The sequence below is a fragment of the Piliocolobus tephrosceles genome, chromosome 7 (assembly GCF_002776525.5).
Source record: "Piliocolobus tephrosceles isolate RC106 chromosome 7, ASM277652v3, whole genome shotgun sequence".
NCBI lineage: Eukaryota > Metazoa > Chordata > Mammalia > Primates > Cercopithecidae > Piliocolobus > Piliocolobus tephrosceles.
This window is the reverse complement of record NC_045440.1, coordinates 103,037,328-103,057,443: the sequence shown is the minus strand read 5'-3', so window position 1 is coordinate 103,057,443 and position 20,116 is coordinate 103,037,328. Positions and strand designations below refer to the sequence as shown.

At 38.9% G+C, this 20,116-nt stretch overlaps 1 protein-coding gene across 1 annotated transcript in view; it reads left to right on the top strand.

Moving 5' to 3' along the window:
- LOC113224949 (vacuolar protein sorting-associated protein 13B-like) overlaps window positions 1-20,116 on the top strand; it is a 753,925-nt gene that overhangs the window by 648,875 nt on the left and 84,934 nt on the right. Inside the window, exon 32 of the mRNA XM_026454950.2 lies at window positions 4,602-4,763. Within this exon, the coding sequence (XP_026310735.2) occupies window positions 4,602-4,763 (162 nt within the window). The remainder of the gene's footprint in view (window positions 1-4,601; window positions 4,764-20,116) is intronic.

Below are 20,116 nucleotides of genomic sequence, written 5' to 3'. Positions count from 1 at the left end.
AGTAACTTCACAGAATATTTGGATGATAATAAGTTCAGTGATTTAAGAACAAATCACTTCTGTTTCCCTTACTGATTTTAGTGTTATATTGTATTTCCATGAAGTTTGTGTTGCTATTTAAGCTGAGACTTTTCCCCACATTTTATATATGTTACACACATTTGTGTGAAGCTGGCTCCCCAAGAGAAATGGTCCTTCATCCCCCACTGACCTCCTTTTGGGATGGAGCAGTTAAAGGGAAGAGGAGCTTTTGTTCTTTAACTTAAGAATTTGTATGGGAATAAATGTTTTTCTTTATATGCATGAAGACCTATACAAGACCAAGGAATTAATTACCTAACATGGTACTACAATAGCAAAGGGAAAGAAGATAACACATCTGTTTTATATTTTAAAAATCTTTTTTAAGGGCATTCCATGGTTTTCTTGTTGCAAAGGACATGCGTAAAATAAGAGCTAGTGTGATCTAAATCTTTGCAGCTGGTTCAAATAGCCATGTGAAAAAAACCTCTATGGATCCAGTTTCTGTTTTTTGGTCATATTTTGAACAATGCATTTAATAAAAAACAAACCTAGAAAATATAAAAGAATCATTGATAGAACATTTAAACCCAGGATATTTTTGTCTTGGTATCAGAGCCATTATAAGGGGACTCATGTGTAGCAACTACTGCAAAATGGCCTTCAGAAATACCAGTTTCCTCCCAGGGTAAAAATACTCTCTTAGACACAGCTATACATATAAATAAAATATGGTGCATAAATATTTAAATGTTTTAAACCACATCAGAGTGTGAATGACTGACTGGCTAACATAGTGCCTTGAAGGAATATTCTGAGTTTTTTTTAATGGAATTGTATATTTGATTAAGTAGAGCCATATGTCACGTAGCATATTGCTGACAGGTACATTCTATGAATAGTTGGTTCTGATTTATACAGGGATTTGGCAACGTTAACATGAGCCACAAGAGGATATACTTCTGTAATTGTTGCTGTAATTTTCTTGTTTCCTCTCATGTCAAGGGTACTTGCCACCAAGTTTTAATGTGGTAGGCACCTAACCCTGTATATTCCAAAGTAAATATGAACGTGCACTGCTTTGAAATGATAGGACATTTGACATTGAAATGGGCTTACAAAGGGTTATTAAGTTCATTGTTTCTAAGATGTTCTGAAAGTGGTTTATCCCCTTTTGAAGGGGAAGTTTAGTTTCCCAAACTTAGATTTTATTGTGTGTATACTGCTCACATACAGTATAATTGCTGCCAGTGAAAAATATGAATTTAATAAGCAAGCAAAGTGATTTTAGTTCTCCACATACTTTTTATTGGATTCATGTTGGAGACAAGTCATTTTTCCCCAGTGTGGATGGACCAGACAGTTGAAGCATGAAACAATTTGGCCTTCCACCTTTAGGTCATGAGTTCAAGATTAACAGAAGCCTTCATCAGTGTCTGATTTCTCTGGCTATAGATTTTCTTTTCTCTTTTATAAATGATGACGATGACTGTTTTGTGAAAACAGATTAAGGATCCAAAATGCCACTTGCAATCTGTTTTATATTTCTATGTCACTTTCCCAGATTTGGACAAAATAGTATTAAAAGGGTTTTTTTCTTAAGGTTACACTTATGTGTCTTCTCTTACACCAAAATGGTATCATTGTTTAATTGCAAATGCTTGTATGACACTCCATGAAACTTAAATGTGGATAAGCCATCTTTTAATTACAATTCCAAGTGAGCATTCTGAGGCTCAGCATCTATGATGTGACGTCAAATACATATGAACTTTTTAATATTATAACAGAATTTAAAACATTCCAAGAAATACTTAAACTTATTACAGTTATAATGAACTCTACAGATGAAGGAGCAGTAGAGAAATAGTTCCCTGAGGACTTTGAATATTCTTTAGAAAAATGTAAACAACCCCCTTGTGTTCTTTAATTTACATTTTTTCCTAAAACCCTCATCATTTATTAAAGGTCAGTTTTTAGAGATGAAGAAAGTAATATGATTTTTTTTCTACTCAAGCCCCATCTGGTAACTTAACCTCTGTGTTACCAGCAGATTGATCCCAATTCATTATGAAAACTGAATTTTAATCTCAGGATATGTAACTAAGTGGGAGATTGGAATCATATTCCTTTCTTCATGTCTGTACTCTCACTGAAAGGAAAGAAAAATGTTTACAAGTAGAGCAGTTCATGTTGATTATATAATGCTCAATGGAAAAATCTCATCAAAACTAATTACATACTATGATTCCAGTTTGATTAAAGGTTTGTAGATAAATATATAAAAAAGGATTGGATAGGACAGACTAGAATAGTAACAGGCAGGGCATTCAGAAGGGAAAAATTGCTTGAAGAAAATTCACCAAAATGTTAATAGTAGTTATTGCTGAGTTTAAAATTAAAGATTTTTAAAAATCCATACTTTCTGTATTTCCCCATTTTCCCTCCCCTTATTCTCCCCTCCCCTTCTTCTCCCCTGTATTTTCTAACTTTGTACAGTGAATATATAATTATAGTTTTACAAATTACATCTACTAAAGTTTTTGTTTGTTTATTTCCTAAGTATTTATCGGCCAGGCATTATGCTGGATACTGGAGATAAAACTATAAAGAATACAGAGGTGGTTGCTGCCCTTCTGCAGCATAAAGTCTAATTATGGAGACAATATTGAACCCATAATGGTGCAAATTAAGTGCTCTGAAGGTGAAATATAGAATCTTATGTAAGCATAAAATAGGAGAACCTAACTTGACCCGGGAGGATCTCAGAAGGCTGCTCTTAAAACCAGCCTTAAAACAGGACTCTGAAAGTTGAATAGAAACAAGTTGGTCAAGCAAGAAATGGAGAAAAAGATGTCCAAGCAGAGGGAGGCTCTGAGGCAGGAAGTAGTTTGATGTGTTGGATGAGTTGGAAGGAGGTCAGCATAGTGCTGGAGGAGCTGGAAAAGGCTAGTGGAGCTGGAGTGTCCTGAACAAATGCCCTCAGCAAATGGAGAGTAGCTCAAGATGCAGTTGGAGGCATGGGCAGGGGCTGGGTAAAACGATTCATCTAAAACTCAACAGCAGGCAAGTTTTGAAATCATTGCTACCAATTAAAAGCCAGAGTAGAGAGTATTATGGTAGATGGCCGATGCTTGTTATGAGTACTTTGGTCTCACTTAACCAGAAACTCTTTTGGTGGTTAGTGTGACTGTGAAGCAAAGTTCAGTTCAATGGGAACAGATGGATGATGCGAGAGGGCTTAGAAGTCCTCAAGGGTCTCTGGAAAAATGAGGTATGTCAGGGCCACTTCACCAACTGTAGCATGGAGCCTGCCCACCTACTTCAAGGGCATTCTGGATGACTAGGAGTAGACTCTGTTTCCCAAGATGAGTCTGTATCCTGATGGGTACAAGTCTGGTCATGGCCCAGGCTGGATTCCAAGTACATTTCACCTGTAGTCTCCTTGGCCTCATGCCTCCTCTGTACTTGAATCACAATGCTTCTGAGTTGTATCTCTGTTTACTCCCCTACTTCTCAGTAAAGTGGCAAATGATGGAGTGTGGCACTTTGACATTATTTAGATCCATACGGGAAATAGAGTCCAACTGGAGAAACATGTTATCTCCCATTATCTGCAAATTAATTCGCTACTTATGATTTTTTTTCTTATATTCTCAAGTTAATCATTTATTTAGCATTCTTTTCAGTTTACCAAAAGTATGTTTATTGCTTTTAAGCCATAGTCTAACTAGAGTGATAAAAGAGTAAGCACAGAAATACTTTATTACTTTGCCAGTGTTTTAATGTAGCAACAACCAGTAGACGCACCATTAAATGAGAAAGAAGTTATCAGCACAGGAACGTATTATTAATTTGCTGCGCTTTAGCTGACTAATGAAGGATTTTAGCTGGTTGATGACTATTAGCTGAAACAGATACCGAAAAGTGTTTCAACTCACATCATTTCTCATGAAAACTGCAACTTGGCTTACACTGACTCTGGAGTTGATCTGTTTTTTATGTTCAGCCTCTTAACAATAGAAGGAAAGTTATGGTTTTATTTACATCTCTCCCTGAGCAGATTTACACACACACACACATATCCACCCTCCCCCTTAAGGGATCTGGGGATGTTTTACCTAAATGATTCTTACTTTCTGTAGGGTACAAACTGTGGCTTTGGTAATTGGTCTTGATTGTTGAGTTTAGAAGCCGGGAACATGGTAATTCTAGCCTCCAGTACTCTGTTCAAAAACATGCACTACCCAGTACAGCACTCTTTGTAGCATGTTAATTCACTTTAAGAAATGTTAAAAGTTTGAAGGATCTCACTGTTCTTTTACTCTTCAGTGTGTATGATTTATTTTGAGGGAGTATAAATCAAAACACATTCTTGAAACATTTAAAATCTCTTAAAGGTTTTGTGTGTGTGTGTGTGTGTGCTTATACTGGCAGTATAGAATACTTTGTATACCAGAGCTAATGACAACAGATCTTTTAGGGTTTCTGTGTTGTAACAATCGCCACTGGGCAGACAGCTGCCAAACATCTTGCAATTAATCTGATCCATGTTGGCTTTCGTATCCTTTTTCTTTCAGAACAAATGCCCTGAGGTAGAGGAGTTGGTCTTCAGCCATTTTGTGATCTGTAATGACACACAGGAGACACTGCGGTTTGGCCAGGTGGATACTGATGAAAATATTCTGCTGGCGAGTCTCCACAGTCACCAGTACAGCTGGCGCTCTCACAAATCCCCACAGGTATTTGAGAAACACCCTTACAAACAGCCATTGTTAAGGTTGGGGGTTCATTTCTTCTGCACTTGTGTGCTTGTCCAGTTATTTTCCTTTTTAAGTCTCCGAAGGAACCACACAGCGTAGCTACATCTGATGGAAACTCAAGAGTGTTTAGAGATGGGAGCACATGCTTCTCTTAGAATGGAGTGTTTTCCTGTTTAGCCCGAGTGCTTGGGGGGCAGCAGGGTGTGGTGATGAAGAGGCTGACTCAAGAGCCAGGTTTGGATCCTAGCTGTGTATAACCTTGCTCTACTTTGTGTTCTTCAGATTTCTCATATGTATAATGCGGATAAAAGTAGTACCTATTTCAAAGGGTTATAAGGACTAAGTGAATTCATATGTATAAGGCATTAATACGTAAGCATTATGTGTTGGGTATTATTATTCATGTGTTTCTTCAGATTTTTTTCTGTGTGTGTCCTTGGTAGCAGGCACATGCTAGGCACTGGGAATTCAAAAAGAGGTAAGTCACAGGCCTTGCCCTCTGAGGATAGCTCACAATCTGTGATACAATGACAATGAAAAACTATGTCCAAGGCAGCACTGAGAAAAGACACACCAAAGGATGTCTGTTTTCCAAGTAGTGTAATTTCATTTTCCTGTCCCTTTAGATGGGAATAATTAGAGATATGTGCCCTGTAGCGATAATATGAAGATGAATTAAATACAAAGATGTAGTCTTAAGTGAGCAAAATAAATCCTAGGAAGTACTCTCAAGAATAATGTAATTGTTAAACTGGATAATAAGGAAACTACTGCCTGCTTGTGATTAAAAGAAATTCATTAGATTAGAGAACAAGTTTTCCCATCTGGTCTCTAGACCAGCATCAGACTACATTATACCCTTGGGCTCCAAATGAGGGTAGCTAGATGCTGATTTCTTACTTGTTTTTTCATCAGATTGCCACACTATTGGTATACAATTTGGAAAAGTAGATATAATGCAGTATTTCTTATTTTGTTCACATTAATCTGACAGGACACTGAAATACATGACTTTTTTTCATAAAAATTTTCTCACATGATATGGTATTACACTCATATTTTTAGGGTAAATCACATACCCTTGTTTTCTAATTTTCCTCTTGAGAATGTCCATGTTAGAAGTATTTAAGTTGTTTCTCACTTGTAACATAAAGGATGTTTTGTTTTAAATTCATCTATTTTTGGTTTTTTGCCTATAGATTACAAAAGTAACACAGACAAAACCAAACAAAAACACCTGTAATTCCAACCACCTAAAGAGAACTCACATTAACACTTGCTGTATAACCTGTTAGATCTTCTAAGTTTCCATTGCCATTGCATTCCCAGCAGTGAATTATGAGGGACAGGAAAGAAGCGTCTGAGAAGCTACAGTAACATGTAATTGTACACTGTACTTGTAGCCACTTTACTGATGCACACACAGCAAGCTCCAGGCCTTAGCCGGTAGAAAGCAAAGCAGAGGAAGCTTAACTCTCCACAGTCATTTGAAGATGCATAGCTTGCATATCCCTCAGAGACCCTCAGGATTCCTTGGACACTGGAGCCAGGATGGGAAGGTGATCATAAGAGAACAACTGGCTCAGGAGTGTGGGGAGCAGTAGTCTTCACATTATAGACACATAGTTTCTGGGTGGAGAGGAGGTCAGCAGGAAAGAATGAATAGACAACCACTGTCACCAGCACACCTTTCATTTTCATACTTTGTTGCACTATTTCAAAGGCCTTTTTGTATTTATTACAAGTTTTATTTTCATAGCATTCCTGTGTAGTATTATTTGTTATGCATATTTTATAGATAAGGAGACAAATAGAAATGTTAAGTTAGGTAGTGGTAGAGTTAGGACTGAACTCCTTATCTTTTAATTCTCAATACAGTGTCACTTCGACTTTGTCTCATTCCCCTAGGTTTTGGCAGCATGATTTGTCTGTTAGAATAGCCAGGCTGTGAAGTTTGAAAAGAAGGGCTGAGAAATCACTGGAATAGTAGGCCACATCTAAAGCTAAACTAATAGGGGATTCTTAGTCCAAGTATGAACTTTGCAAAGTCTTAATTGTGTTACCAAAAATAATAGGAGCTTTTTAATGACAAACTCTAAACATAAAACAGGTATCTAATAAACTTTGTTGTTTCTTTTAAATTTGTAACTGCATCTTGTGGATGCAACTTTTAAAATAAACTGCAGTCATTATAATCTTAAGACTAAAACCTAGATGATATTTATAAAAAACAATGTCTTCTTACTATATTTCTATATGCTAATGTAAGTGTTTTAGGACCCTCTGAAGCCAGAAGCCTTAATGGGCCCAGGGGGTCTTCATGGAATTCCTTACATTCACAGTTGCAGATTCTGCTGTGTTCTAATGAGAGTCTACGTGAGGATCAGAAAAACTAGCCACTTAGCTTCAAACTGCACCTGGAGCTTGTCATAGATGCACAATTGAGCAAAATATTCCTTTTTCCAGACTCCAAGTCATATCCTGCATTGCCCAGCAAGCTTCGTTTTAGGAACATTTGTGTCTGCATGTTTATGCTGCCTTGGGTGTTAGTCAATTCATAGTCTCAGGGAGGATTTCTAAAGTTCATGGAACTTAACTCCGTTAAACAATGTAACTAACATTGCAGAGATCAACAAAGTGGCAGTGACACCTGGAAAGGTTTCAAAGAGGTCAAGCTATCTTAAAACCACACAAGAGGTTGCTAACAACAGTTAAGTCCCAATAGGATGAAAAGAAACATGGACACAACCAATTCTAGAAATCCAAAGCTGACAAACCTTTCAGAATTGAAAGTCATAAAATCCTCCTTATAGTTTCTAACACATACTCTGGGGCAGAATCACTTAACATTCTGGATATCTCACAACAATTTCTTGCCTAAACAAACAAAGGAAGAAGAAAACTATTTCCTAGGGAATAATTGAATATATTCAGCTGCACGGAATCATAGATGCCATCACAAAGGGCTCTTAAATATTCCAATTCAGTAGACTTTAGATCAGGTTGGATGAGAACAATAACCAGCAAGGGACTGCTCTTCAGAAAAGTATGTCACATTATGCTACATTGAATCTAGGGACTAGAGGTGTGAGTATATAGAATGTTTCCCCACAATATAGGCAGTATGTGCAGATCATAGTCAAGGGAAGCTTTGTTTAATTTAGACAAACAAGCTATAGTGACATCAGCTAGTAGGATCAACATAAAACCAACTAGTAGGATTTATGTAGAGGCTGTTTAACTTCCTTTTTTGGTTAATAGAGAGCACTGTTGGTTAAACTGCTTGGAATAGTATTGCCTTTATCTTTTATGTAAGGATTTACACTTGCTTTTAACCTCAAACATGTACAATTTATGGATTATGCATTTTTTTCAGAATTGCAGAATTCTAGTTACCAATGACTTAATTGTGGTAATCAAACCATCAAGCAAGTGGAAATAGGCTCTAGACAGACCTATGGAAAATAATATAACATTTACCCGAAATGAATATAACAAAAGTTTCATAAGCTCATGAAACATTGCAAATATTTAAAACTGCAGGTCAGGAATAGTGGTTCATGCCTGTAATCCTAACACTTTGGGAGACTGAGGCAGGAGGATTACTTAAGGCCAGAACTTCTCAAGACCAGGCTGGGCAACATAATAAGACCCAATCTCTACAAAAAATTTAAAAGTTATTGGGGTGTGGTGGCACATATCTGTAGTCCTAGCTACTTGGGAGGCTGAGGCAGGAAGGAGTATTACTTGAGCCCAGGAGTTCAAGACCAGCCTAGGCAATATAATGAGACCCTCTCTTAATAAAAAAGCAAAGTGTAACAAGGTAAAATTAATTTCGATGAGCAGCAGAGCATCTTGGAAATATTCATTAAACAGAGTGACACATAGTGACAAAAATATAAATCCTATATTACTTTAAAGCAGAGGTGGCAAACTTTTCCTATAAAGGGCCAGACAGTAAATATTTTAAGCTTTCAGGATTTACAGTTTGTTGCAGCTACTCTGTGTAAAATCAGCCATAGGTGATATAGAAATGAATGAGTGTGGCTATGTGCCAATGAAACTGTATTTATGGGCAATAACATTTAAATTTCATATAATTTTCAAACATCACAATTATTACTTTTTTGATTTTTTCCATCCATTTAAAAATGTAAAAACCATTCTCTGCTCATAGGCTATCCAAAAATAGGCTACATGCCAAATTTGGCCTATAAGCCTAAGTTTGCCAACACTTGCTTTAAGATTTCTCAATTGATCAAATTCAGTAGACTAAAGGTTTGATTTAAAATTGTTTTCACTCTGACCTCACTGGTATTCCTATCATTTGAAAGCTTGGTACAAAGTTCCAGAAATTGAGAAATGACAGATAATCATTTAAATCTATCTTTTATGTAATTAACCTGTACTCACCAAATTACAGTAAAATATTTTTGTTATACTCATTCTGGTCCTAATCAGTGTATAACAGAAAGTTCTCCAGTTTTCTTTTTGTACGTAACAATATTTTAAAATGAGACCTGATCATTTTTTCATTTGTCTAAAATGGAAAGCAACAGGTTTTGAGTATCTGCCTATCTTTTAGTAATTCCAGCCAGTTGTCAGTTTCATTAACGAGACTGTAATTCTCAGTTACTGTGTTTTACAAATCCATTTGTATAATGCATGTATACATATGTATTTAGAGAAAGAGCATATTTCTTGTTGCCACAGTAACAATTTAAAAACTTAAAAAGCAGACTTGGGGGACAAAGAAATACTCTGCGTTGCCAAAGCTGATAAATTTTTCAAGTGTTCTCCTATGTGTGCATGCATGTTAAAGTTTGTTTAGAAAAGGCAAATGAATAGACACTACTACACACTGGAGTTGCTAATGGAATTGGTACTTTATTTCTAGAAAGCAGTTGGGTAAGAAACTTCAAAGCTATTAAAATTATCGTAGACTTTGAGCCAGTAAGTCTCCCAATAGTAATCTACCCTCTGGAGAGAATGCAAATTAAAACAAAGATTTTTATACAAACAAAGTTTATCACAGTTTGTCACAAAATATTTAAAGCACCAAAATGTTCACTTTTAAGGAGTTAAGTAAAATCTGGCATAAGACTATCTTATAGATATATTATGGGATCTTTACATTTTTACATGGAATGGGGGAAGTGCTACCTATCATATCATATAAGTCAGAAAAGCAGAATATAAAATTCTATATATACATTGTGATCATAACAACACACAAGTAAATGCATTAGAGTTGCTGGAAAAAGACATGTCAAAATGTTATCACTGGTTGCCTCTGAATGTTGAGTTAAGGTGATATACATCTATTTTTGTCACATTTTTATGTACTTTTCAACTTCTTAATAAGAACAAAGAAATGAAATTTGAGACATTAAGCACCAAACACACCCAAAATTCACATACAGACTAATAGGAACTCCAAATACTAACTCTTAGGAACAGCAGCAAGTGTAATGATATATCAAGAGTGGTTATCTTTATTACTTCTTATACAAACTATGGCAATAGTTTTTCTCAACTGTTCTCTTAGTTAACAGTTTTGCCCTGTTTTAACTCTGACTTATCTTGCAGACTACAGCTGAAGTAATTTTCCTAAATACTTTGTTACACTTTCCTGTCCAGAAACCATCACAGGCTACACCATGATTTATTAAATAATATCCAAATTATCTGGCATCCAAGGCCTAACTCAGTCTTTTCACAGGCCCTCCTGTCGGCCATTATTTCTCTGTAGCTGTTTATTTAGTCTCCCTCATGTTCATTTTTTAATCAGTATATTTTTATGTATTACCTATTGTGTTTAAATATATACATTCTTCTAAGGAACTTACTATCTACTGAGGGACCCAGAAAAGTAAACAAAGTATTATAGACATGACAGTATCTATCAATCTATCAGGATATCATTGCAATAGTTCAGGACAGAGAGAAATGAGGGGTGACTAATGAAAACACTAGCCGTAGGGAAGAAATGCCAGGGAATCAGGAAGTAAAATCAATTGCATCTGGATATGAACAAAGTCTTAATGGGAACCCAAAGGAAATGTTTCCAAACCCTACATGAGGATGGGAATCTGGCAAGGCTTCCAGACAGAAGGGATCTTTGTATTACATGTTAATGCCTTGGAGTTAGCTAGGCCAGTGAAGTGAGGGTGGAGGCAATATTCCAGCTAAAAGGACCAACATGTGTGAAAGCCACAGAGACACAAAACAATATGGCACAGAAGGGGAACTTGACTAATTTGGCTACAGTGTAGAGTACATGTGTGGAGCTACAGGAGGGGGAAATAGGCTAAGGCCATGAGGGCTCTTGTATGCTGTGCTAAGAAGTTTTAATGCTGTCTTCAGGCCATGATAGCACAAAGGTATGATACTCTACATACCCAGAGAGATCAAAGTTAGCTTTCCACAGAAGCTGAGTTTGAACAGTAAGTATAGGTTGCCCTAGTGGACGACAGTGGAGGAAGTACACCAAGAAGCGTCAGGGAGGTTATATAAACAGCAAGTTATGGTCAAGGGATTTCAGTTTTTGTGCAGTGTAACTCAATCATAAAAATTGCAGAGGAGATATATGCTGGTCCACTGGCTCTTAGAGTGGTAGTGGTGGGGAACCCCTGATTGTAGGGATGGCCAACTTTCATGGTGTAAATACTCCAAAGCTTATTTCAAGCTACCAATGGTTTGACCACCAGTTTGCAAAATCTCTGAATACTTAATTGCTGGTTTTCACAAACAAGTATGAGCCAGCTCCAGCACACCACTGTCTGGCGGAGTTATGTTCTCAAGAGCCCGGGAATCCATTTCAAGAAGATATACATCTATGTGATGGGCAGCTCTTGGCTACTGAACGGGTTTAAGTAGAGGAATGCCATGATCACAGATGTATTTCAGAAAAGTTCTAGTGTATTTGAGAAGAGAGTCTAGAGAAGATTGAGAATACAAGCAGAGACTACTGTGGGTACTGCTGCATAGTCCAGGAGTGAGAGAGATTATAGTAACAGAGCTAAGACAAAGTAGAAGGCATAAAATGATATAAATGCCTAAGAAACTGATATTTCTGTCAATAACAGCCACACATTCTGAACAGAACTTAAAAAACAACAACAAAACAAACAACAACAACAACAACAAAACTACCTGAAGGCTCTGGAGACTAAAACAAAGGCAGATTTTGGAGGAGAGTCAAAATTTTGAGCAAGTAATTTGCAGGATGACTTTCCCATTTTTTTGACTTTGCCTTGAGGCAACTGCAGTCACGGCAGAACAGGGGTGGCCTATCATCTTTCTGGCCCAGGGTACCAGGGGAAATAGCCAAGCATCCAAGGATGCTAGAGAGTGAAGAGAAAACCGTGGAGAGGAGAAAGCCATAAAATAGGAATATAATATTTTTAAATTTGGCTCAGCTGTTCAGCTGACTGCTGAACCACACACATGCTTGGGGCAAACTGAATGCAGTTTGTACCCAAGGCTTAAAGAAGTAAACTAACCTGAGCTGCTGCTCACCCAAGTATGAGAATTTCCAGTTTGAGTCTAAACAAGTTAGTTACCTGTTAACTACAACATCAACCCTCTTTGGAGCAGTCATAAGAGAATCCAGAGTCTCCACAACAAAACATGTACAATGTCCATAATATAACCCAAAATTACTTGACAGGTAAGAGTCAGGAAAAAGAAATGTTACTCAGTTTCAAGGGAAAGACAATTAATAGATGTTAATCCAAAGATGACCCAGATGTTGGCATTATCAGACATGTACTCTAAAGTGTCTGTGTCAAAGGTGAAGGGATTTTACAGATGTAATTAAGGTCCTAAATTAGTTGATTTTTAGTTAATCAAGAGAGAAAATCTTTCGATGGGCCTAAGATTAAAACCCTAAAAGAGTGATTGGACCCTTTTGTAAGGAGAGAGAGGCATAGAGGCTCCTGCTGGCCTTGGGAAGCAAACTGTCATGTTATGATGGCCTATTAAGAGGGTCCTGGGGCAGGGAGCTGTGGGAATCCTCCAGAACCTGAAGGTGGCTGCCAGCACCAGGCAGTAAGAAGTTAAGGCCCTTGTCTTGTAGCCACAAGAAAATAAATTCTGCCAACAACTTAAGCAAGCTTGAGTAGAGTCTTCCCAAGTCAAGCCTCCAGATCAGAATACAGCCAACTGACAGCTCATTTGGAGTCTTATGAACCCTAAACAGAGAACGCAGCTAAGCTATACATGGACTCTTGACCAACAGTCACTGTGAGAGAGTAAATGTGTGTTGTTTTAAGCTGCTAAATTAGTGCTAATTTGTTACAGAGCAATAGAAACATAATACATGGGCCAAGCATGGTGGCTCATGCCTGTAATCCTAGCACTTTGGGAGGCCGTGGTGGGTGGATCTCTTGAGTCCAAGTGTTAAAGAGCAGCCTGGGCAATATGGCAAGATCCTGTCTCTACCAAAAAAAAATTAGCCAGGCATGGTGGTGCACACCTATAGTCCCACCTACTCAGGAGGCTGAAGTGGGAGGATTGCTTGACCCTGGGAGGCAGAGTTGGCAGAGAGCTGAGATCACACCTCTGCACTCCAGCCTGGGCAACAGAGCAAGACCCTGCATGAAAAATATATATATGTGTGTATATATATATATGTGTGTGTGTGTGTGTGTGTGTGTGTGTGTGTGTGTGTGTGTATGTGTGTGTATATATGGAGACAGGGTCTTACTCTCTCCCCATATATATATAAAGTACATGATGGAAGAATAAAGTAAATTTGAAAATACCAGGAACATCATTATGAAACTACTGAAAACCAAAGATGAAAGAGGAAATTTTGAAAGCAGCCAGAGGAAAACACATTACCTACAACACATTAGGAGAACAACAATCAAATTACTATGGACTTCTCTTTAGATACCACGGAGGCTAGAAGACAGTGGAACAGCATCTTTAAATTGCTGAGAGAAGGTTTAACTTGATAGAGGTCTGTTTGGAAGATATTTGGGAGGTTAAAATAACTAGGATTTGATTATTGATCATGGAAGAGAAGGGTCTGGTTTGACTCTGAGATTTCAGACTTAGGTTATGTGTTGCTAGTTTTGCTATTGGCCAAGACAGGGAGCTGAGTAGGAAAATGTTTGAGAGACAGATAATGGGGCAGGGTGTAAGAGCACAACAGAGTAATCCTGAAAACCATTTTAGACACATTGAATTTTAGGCTGCTATAGAGGGCAGGAAGGATGGTATATTAGAAAAAGCACAAATTTGAAGCCATAAATACCTGAGTTTCACTCCTAAGGTTTGATAGCTCCATGAAGAATGGACAGTTTCTTAATTTCTTGGAGCTTCAACTTCCTCTTTTGCATAATTAAGTGACTTGTAAATATTCCATGAAAAACATTTATAAAGCTCCTAGTAAAGGACTCAGCTTGGCTGGGTGCAGTGGTGGCTCACGCCTATAATCCCAAAACTTTAGGAGGCTAAGATAGGAAAGATAGCTTGAGGCCAGGTGTTTGAGACTAGTCTGGGGCAACACAGCAAGACCCTGTCTATACAAAACATTTTTTAAAGTAGAAAGAACTTGGGGGCGGAGCAAGATGGCCGAATAGGAACAGCTTCAGTCTCCATCTCCCAGCGCGAGCGACACAGAAGACCGGCGATTTCTGCATTTTCAACTGAGGTACTGGGGTCATCTCACTCGGGAGTGCCGGACAATCGGTGCTGGTCAGCTGCTGCAGCCCGACCAGCGAGAGCTGAAGCAGGGCGAGGCATCGCCTCACCTGGGAAGCACGAGGGGGAAGGGAGTCCCTTTTCCTAGCCAGGGGAACTGAGACACACAACACCTGGAAAATCGGGTAACTCCCACCCCAATACTGCGCTGTAACACCGGCACACCAGAGATTGTATCCCACACCTGGCCGGGAGGGTCCCACGCCCACGGAGCCTCTCTCCTTGCTAACACAGCAGTCTGCGGCAATCTAACCGCAAGGCAGCAGCGAGGCTGGGGGAGGGGCGCCCGCCATCGCTGAGGCTTAAGTAGGTAAATAAAGCCGCTGGGAAGCTCGAACTGGGTGGAGCTCACAGCAGCTCAAGGAAACCTGCCTGTCTCTGTAGACTGCGCCTCTGGGGACAGGGCTCAGATAAACGAGCAGAAGCCTGTGAAACGCGAACGACTCTGTCTGACAGCTTTGAAGAGAGCAGTGGATCTCCCAACACGGAGGTTGAGATCTGAGAAGGGGCAGTCTGCCTGCTCAAGTGGGTCACTGACCCCTGAGTAGCCTAACTGGGAGACATCCCCCACTAGGGGCAGTCTGACACCCCACACCTCACAGGGTGGAGTACACCCCTGAGAGGAAGCTTCCAAAGCAAGAATCAGACAGGTGCACTCGCTGTTCAGCAATATTCTATCTTCTGCAACCTCTGCTGCTGATACCCAGGCAAACAGGGTCTGGAGTGGACCTCAAACAATCTCCAACAGACCTATAGCTGAGGGTCCTGACAGTCAGAAGGAAACCTATCAAACAGGAAGGACACCTAAATCAAAACCCCATCAGTACGTCACCATCATCAAAGACCAGTGACAGATAAAACCACAAAGATGGGGAAAAAGCAGGGCAGAAAAGCTGGAAATTCAAAAAATAAGAGCGCATCTCCTCCTGCAAAGGAGCACAGCCCATCACCAGCAACGGATCAAAGCTGGTCAGAGAATGATTTTGATGAGATGAGAGAAGAAGGCTTCAGTCCATCAAACCTCTCAGAGCTAAAGGAGGAATTACGTACCCAGCGCAAAGAAACTAAAAATCTTGAAAAAAAAGTGGAAGAATTGACAGCTAGACTAATTAATGCAGAGAAGGTCATAAACGAAATGACAGAGATGAAAACCATGACACGAGAAATACGTGACAAATGCACAAGCTTCAGTAACCGACTCGATCAACTGGAAGAAAGAGTATCAGCGATGGAGGATCAAATGAATGAAATGAAGCGAGAAGAGAAACCAAAAGAAAAAAGAAGAAAAAGAAATGAACAAAGCCTGCAAGAAGTATGGGATTATGTAAAAAGACCAAATCTACGTCTGATTGGGGTGCCTGAAAGTGAGGGGGAAAATGGAACCAAGTTGGAAAACACTCTTCAGGATATCATCCAGGAGAACTTCCCCAACCTAGCAGGCCAGGCCAACATTCAAATTCAGGAAATACAGAGAACGCCACAAAGATACTCCTCCAGAAGAGCAACTCCAAGACACATAATTGCCAGATTCACCAAAGTTGAAATGAAGGAAAAAATCTTAAGGGCAGCCAGAGAGAAAGGTCGGGTTACCCACAAAGGGAAGCCCATCAGACTGACAGCAGATCTCTCGGCAGAAACTCTACAAGCCAGAAGAGAGTGGGGGCCAATATTCAACGTTCTGAAAGAAAAGAATTTTAAACCCAGAATTTCATATCCAGCCAAACTAAGTTTCATAAGTGAAGGAGAAATAAAATTCTTTACAGATAAGCAAATGCTTAGAGATTTTGTCACCACCAGGCCAGCCTTACAAGAGACCCTGAAGGAAGCCCTAAACATGGAAAGGAACAACCGCTACCAGCCACTGCAAAAACATGCCAAAATGTAAAGACCATCGAGCCTAGGAAGAAACTGCATCAACTAATGAGCAAAATAACCAGTTAATATCATAATGGCAGGATCAAGATCACACATAACAATATTAACCTTAAATGTAAATGGACTAAATGCCCCAATTAAAAGACACAGACTGGCAAACTGGATAAAGAGTCAAGACCCATCAGTCTGCTGTCTTCAGGAGACCCATCTCACATGCAGAGACATACATAGGCTCAAAATAAAAGGATGGAGGAAGATCTACCAAGCAAATGGAGAACAAAAAAAAGCAGGGGTTGCAATCCTAGTCTCTGATAAAACAGACTTTAAACCATCAAAGATCAAAAGAGACAAAGAAGGCCATTACATAATGGTAAAGGGATCAATCCAACAGGAAGAGCTAACTATCCTAAATATATATGCACCTAATACAGGAGCACCCAGATTCATAAAGCAAGTCCTTAGAGACTTACAAAGAGACTTAGACTCCCATACAATAATAATGGGAGACTTCAACACTCCACTGTCAACATTAGACAGATCAACGAGACAGAAAGTTAACAAGGATATCCAGGAATTGAACTCATCTCTGCACCAAGCGGACCTAATAGACATCTATAGAACTCTCCACCCCAAGTCAACAGAATATACATTCTTCTCAGCACCACATCACACTTATTCCAAAATTGACCACATAATTGGAAGTAAAGCACTCCTCAGCAAATGTAAAAGAACAGAAATTATAACAAACTGTCTCTCTGACCACAGTGCAATCAAACTAGAACTCAGGACTAAGAAATTCAATCAAAACCGCTCAACTACATGGAAACTGAACAACCTGCTCCTGAATGACTACTGGGTACATAACGAAATGAAAGCAGAAATAAAGATGTTCTTTGAATCCAATGAGAACAAAGATACAACATACCAGAATCTCTGGGACACATTTAAAGCAGTATGTAGAGGGAAATTTATAGCACTAAGTGCCCACAAGAGAAAGCAGGAAAGATCTAAAATTGACACTCTAACATCACAATTAAAAGAACTAGAGAGGCAAGAGCAAACACATTCAAAAGCTAGCAGAAGGCAAGAAATAACTAAGATCAGAGCAGAACTGAAGGAGATAGAGACACAAAAAACCCTCCAAAAAATCAATGAATCCAGGAGTTGGTTTTTTGAAAAGATCAACAAAATTGACAGACCGCTAGCAAGATTAATAAAGAAGAAAAGAGAGAGGAATCAAATAGACGCAATAAAAAATGATAAAGGGGATATCACCACCGACCCCACAGAAATACAAACTACCATCAGAGAATACTATAAACACCTCTACGCAAATCAACTAGAAAATCTAGAAGAAATGGATAATTTCCTGGATGCGTACACTCTTCCAAGACTAAACCAGGAAGAAGTTGAATCCCTGAATAGACCAATAGCAGCCTCTGAAATTGAGGCAACAATTAATAGCCTGCCCACCAAAAAAAGCCCAGGACCAGATGGATTCACAGCTGAATTCTACCAGAGGTACAAGGAGGAGCTGGTACCATTCCTTCTGAAACTATTCCAATCAATAGAAAAAGAGGGAATCCTCCCTAACTCATTTTATGAGGCCAGCATCATCCTGATACCAAAGCCTGGCAGAGACACAACAAAAAAAGAGAATTTTAGACCAATCTCCCTGATGAACATCGATGCAAAAATCCTCAATAAAATCCTGGCAAACCGGATTCAGCAGCACATCCAAAAGCTTATCCACCATGATCAAGTGGGCTTCATCCCTGGGATGCAAGGCTGGTTCAACATTCGCAAATCAATCAACGTAATCCAGCATATCAACAGAACCAAAGACAAGAACCACATGATTATCTCAATAGATGCAGAAAAGGCTTTTGACAAAATTCAACAGCCCTTCATGCTAAAAACGCTCAACAAATTCGGTATTGATGGAACGTACCTCAAAATAATAAGAGCTATTATGACAAACCCACAGCTAATATCATACTGAATGGGCAAAAACTGGAAAAGTTCCCTTTGAAAACTGGCACAAGACAGGGATGCCCTCTCTCACCACTCCTATTCAACATAGTGTTGGAAGTTCTGGCTAGGGCAATCAGGCAAGAGAAAGAAATCAAGGGTATTCAGTTAGGAAAAGAGGAAGTCAAATTGTCCCTGTTTGCAGATGACATGATTGTGTATTTAGAAAACCCCATCGTCTCAGCCCAAAATCTTCTTAAGCTGATAAGCAACTTCAGCAAAGTCTCAGGATACAAAATTAATGTGCAAAAATCACAAGCATTCTTATACACCAGTAACAGACAAGCAGAGAGCCAAATCAGGAATGAACTTCCATTCACAATTGCTTCAAAGACAATAAAATACCTAGGAATCCAACTTACAAGGGATGTAAAGGACCTCTTCAAGGAGAACTACAAACCACTGCTCAGTGAAATCAAAGAGGACACAAACAAATGGAAGAACATACCATGCTCATGGATAGGCAGAATCAATATTGTGAAAATGGCCATACTGCCCAAGGTAATTTATAGATTCAATGCCATCCCCATCAAGCTACCAATGAGTTTCTTCACCGAATTGGAAAAAACTGCTTTAAAGTTCATATGGAACCAAAAAAGAGCCCGTATTGCCAAGACAATCCTAAGTCAAAAGGACAAAGCCGGAGGCGTCACGCTACCTGACTTCAAACTATACTACAAGGCTACAGTAACCAAAACAGCATGGTACTGGTACCAAAACAGAGATATAGACCAATGGAACAGAACGGAGCCTTCAGAAATAATGCCACACATCTACAACCATCTGATCTTTGACAAACCTGACAAAAACAAGAAATGGGGAAAGGATTCCCTATTTAATAAATGGTGCTGGGAAAATTGGCTAGCCATAAGTAGAAAGCTGAAACTGGATCCTTTCCTTACTCCTTATACGAAGATTAATTCAAGATGGATTAGAGACTTAAATGTTAGACCTAATACCATAAAAACCCTAGAAGAAAATCTAGGTAGTACCATTCAGGACATAGGCACGGGCAAGGACTTCATGTCTAAAACACCAAAAGCAACGGCAGCAAAAGCCAAAATTGACAAATGGGATCTCATTAAACTAAAGAGCTTCTGCACAGCAAAAGAAACTACCATCAGAGTGAACAGGCAACCTACAGAATGGGAGAAAATTTTTGCAATCTACTCATCTGACAAAGGGCTAATTTCCAGAATCTACAAAGAACTCAAGCAAATATACAAGAAAAAAACAAACAACCCCATCCAAAAGTGGGGAAAGGATATGAACAGACATTTCTCAAAAGAAGACATTCATACAGCCAACAGACACATGAAAAAATGCTCATCATCACTGGCCATCAGAGAAATGCAAATCAAAACCACAATGAGATACCATCTCACACCAGTTAGAATGGCAATCATTAAAAAATCAGGAAACAACAGGTGTTGGAGAGGATGTGGAGAAATAGGAACACTTTTACACTGTTGGTGGGATTGTAAACTAGTTCAACCATTATGGAAAACAGTATGGCAATTCCTCAAGGATCTAGAACTAGATGTACCATATGACCCAGCCATCCCACTACTGGGTATATACCCAAAGGATTATAAATTATGCTACTACAAAGACACATGCACACGTATGTTTATTGCGGCACTATTCACAATAGCAAAGACTTGGAATCAACCCAAATGTCCATCAGTGACAGACTGGATTAAGAAAATGTG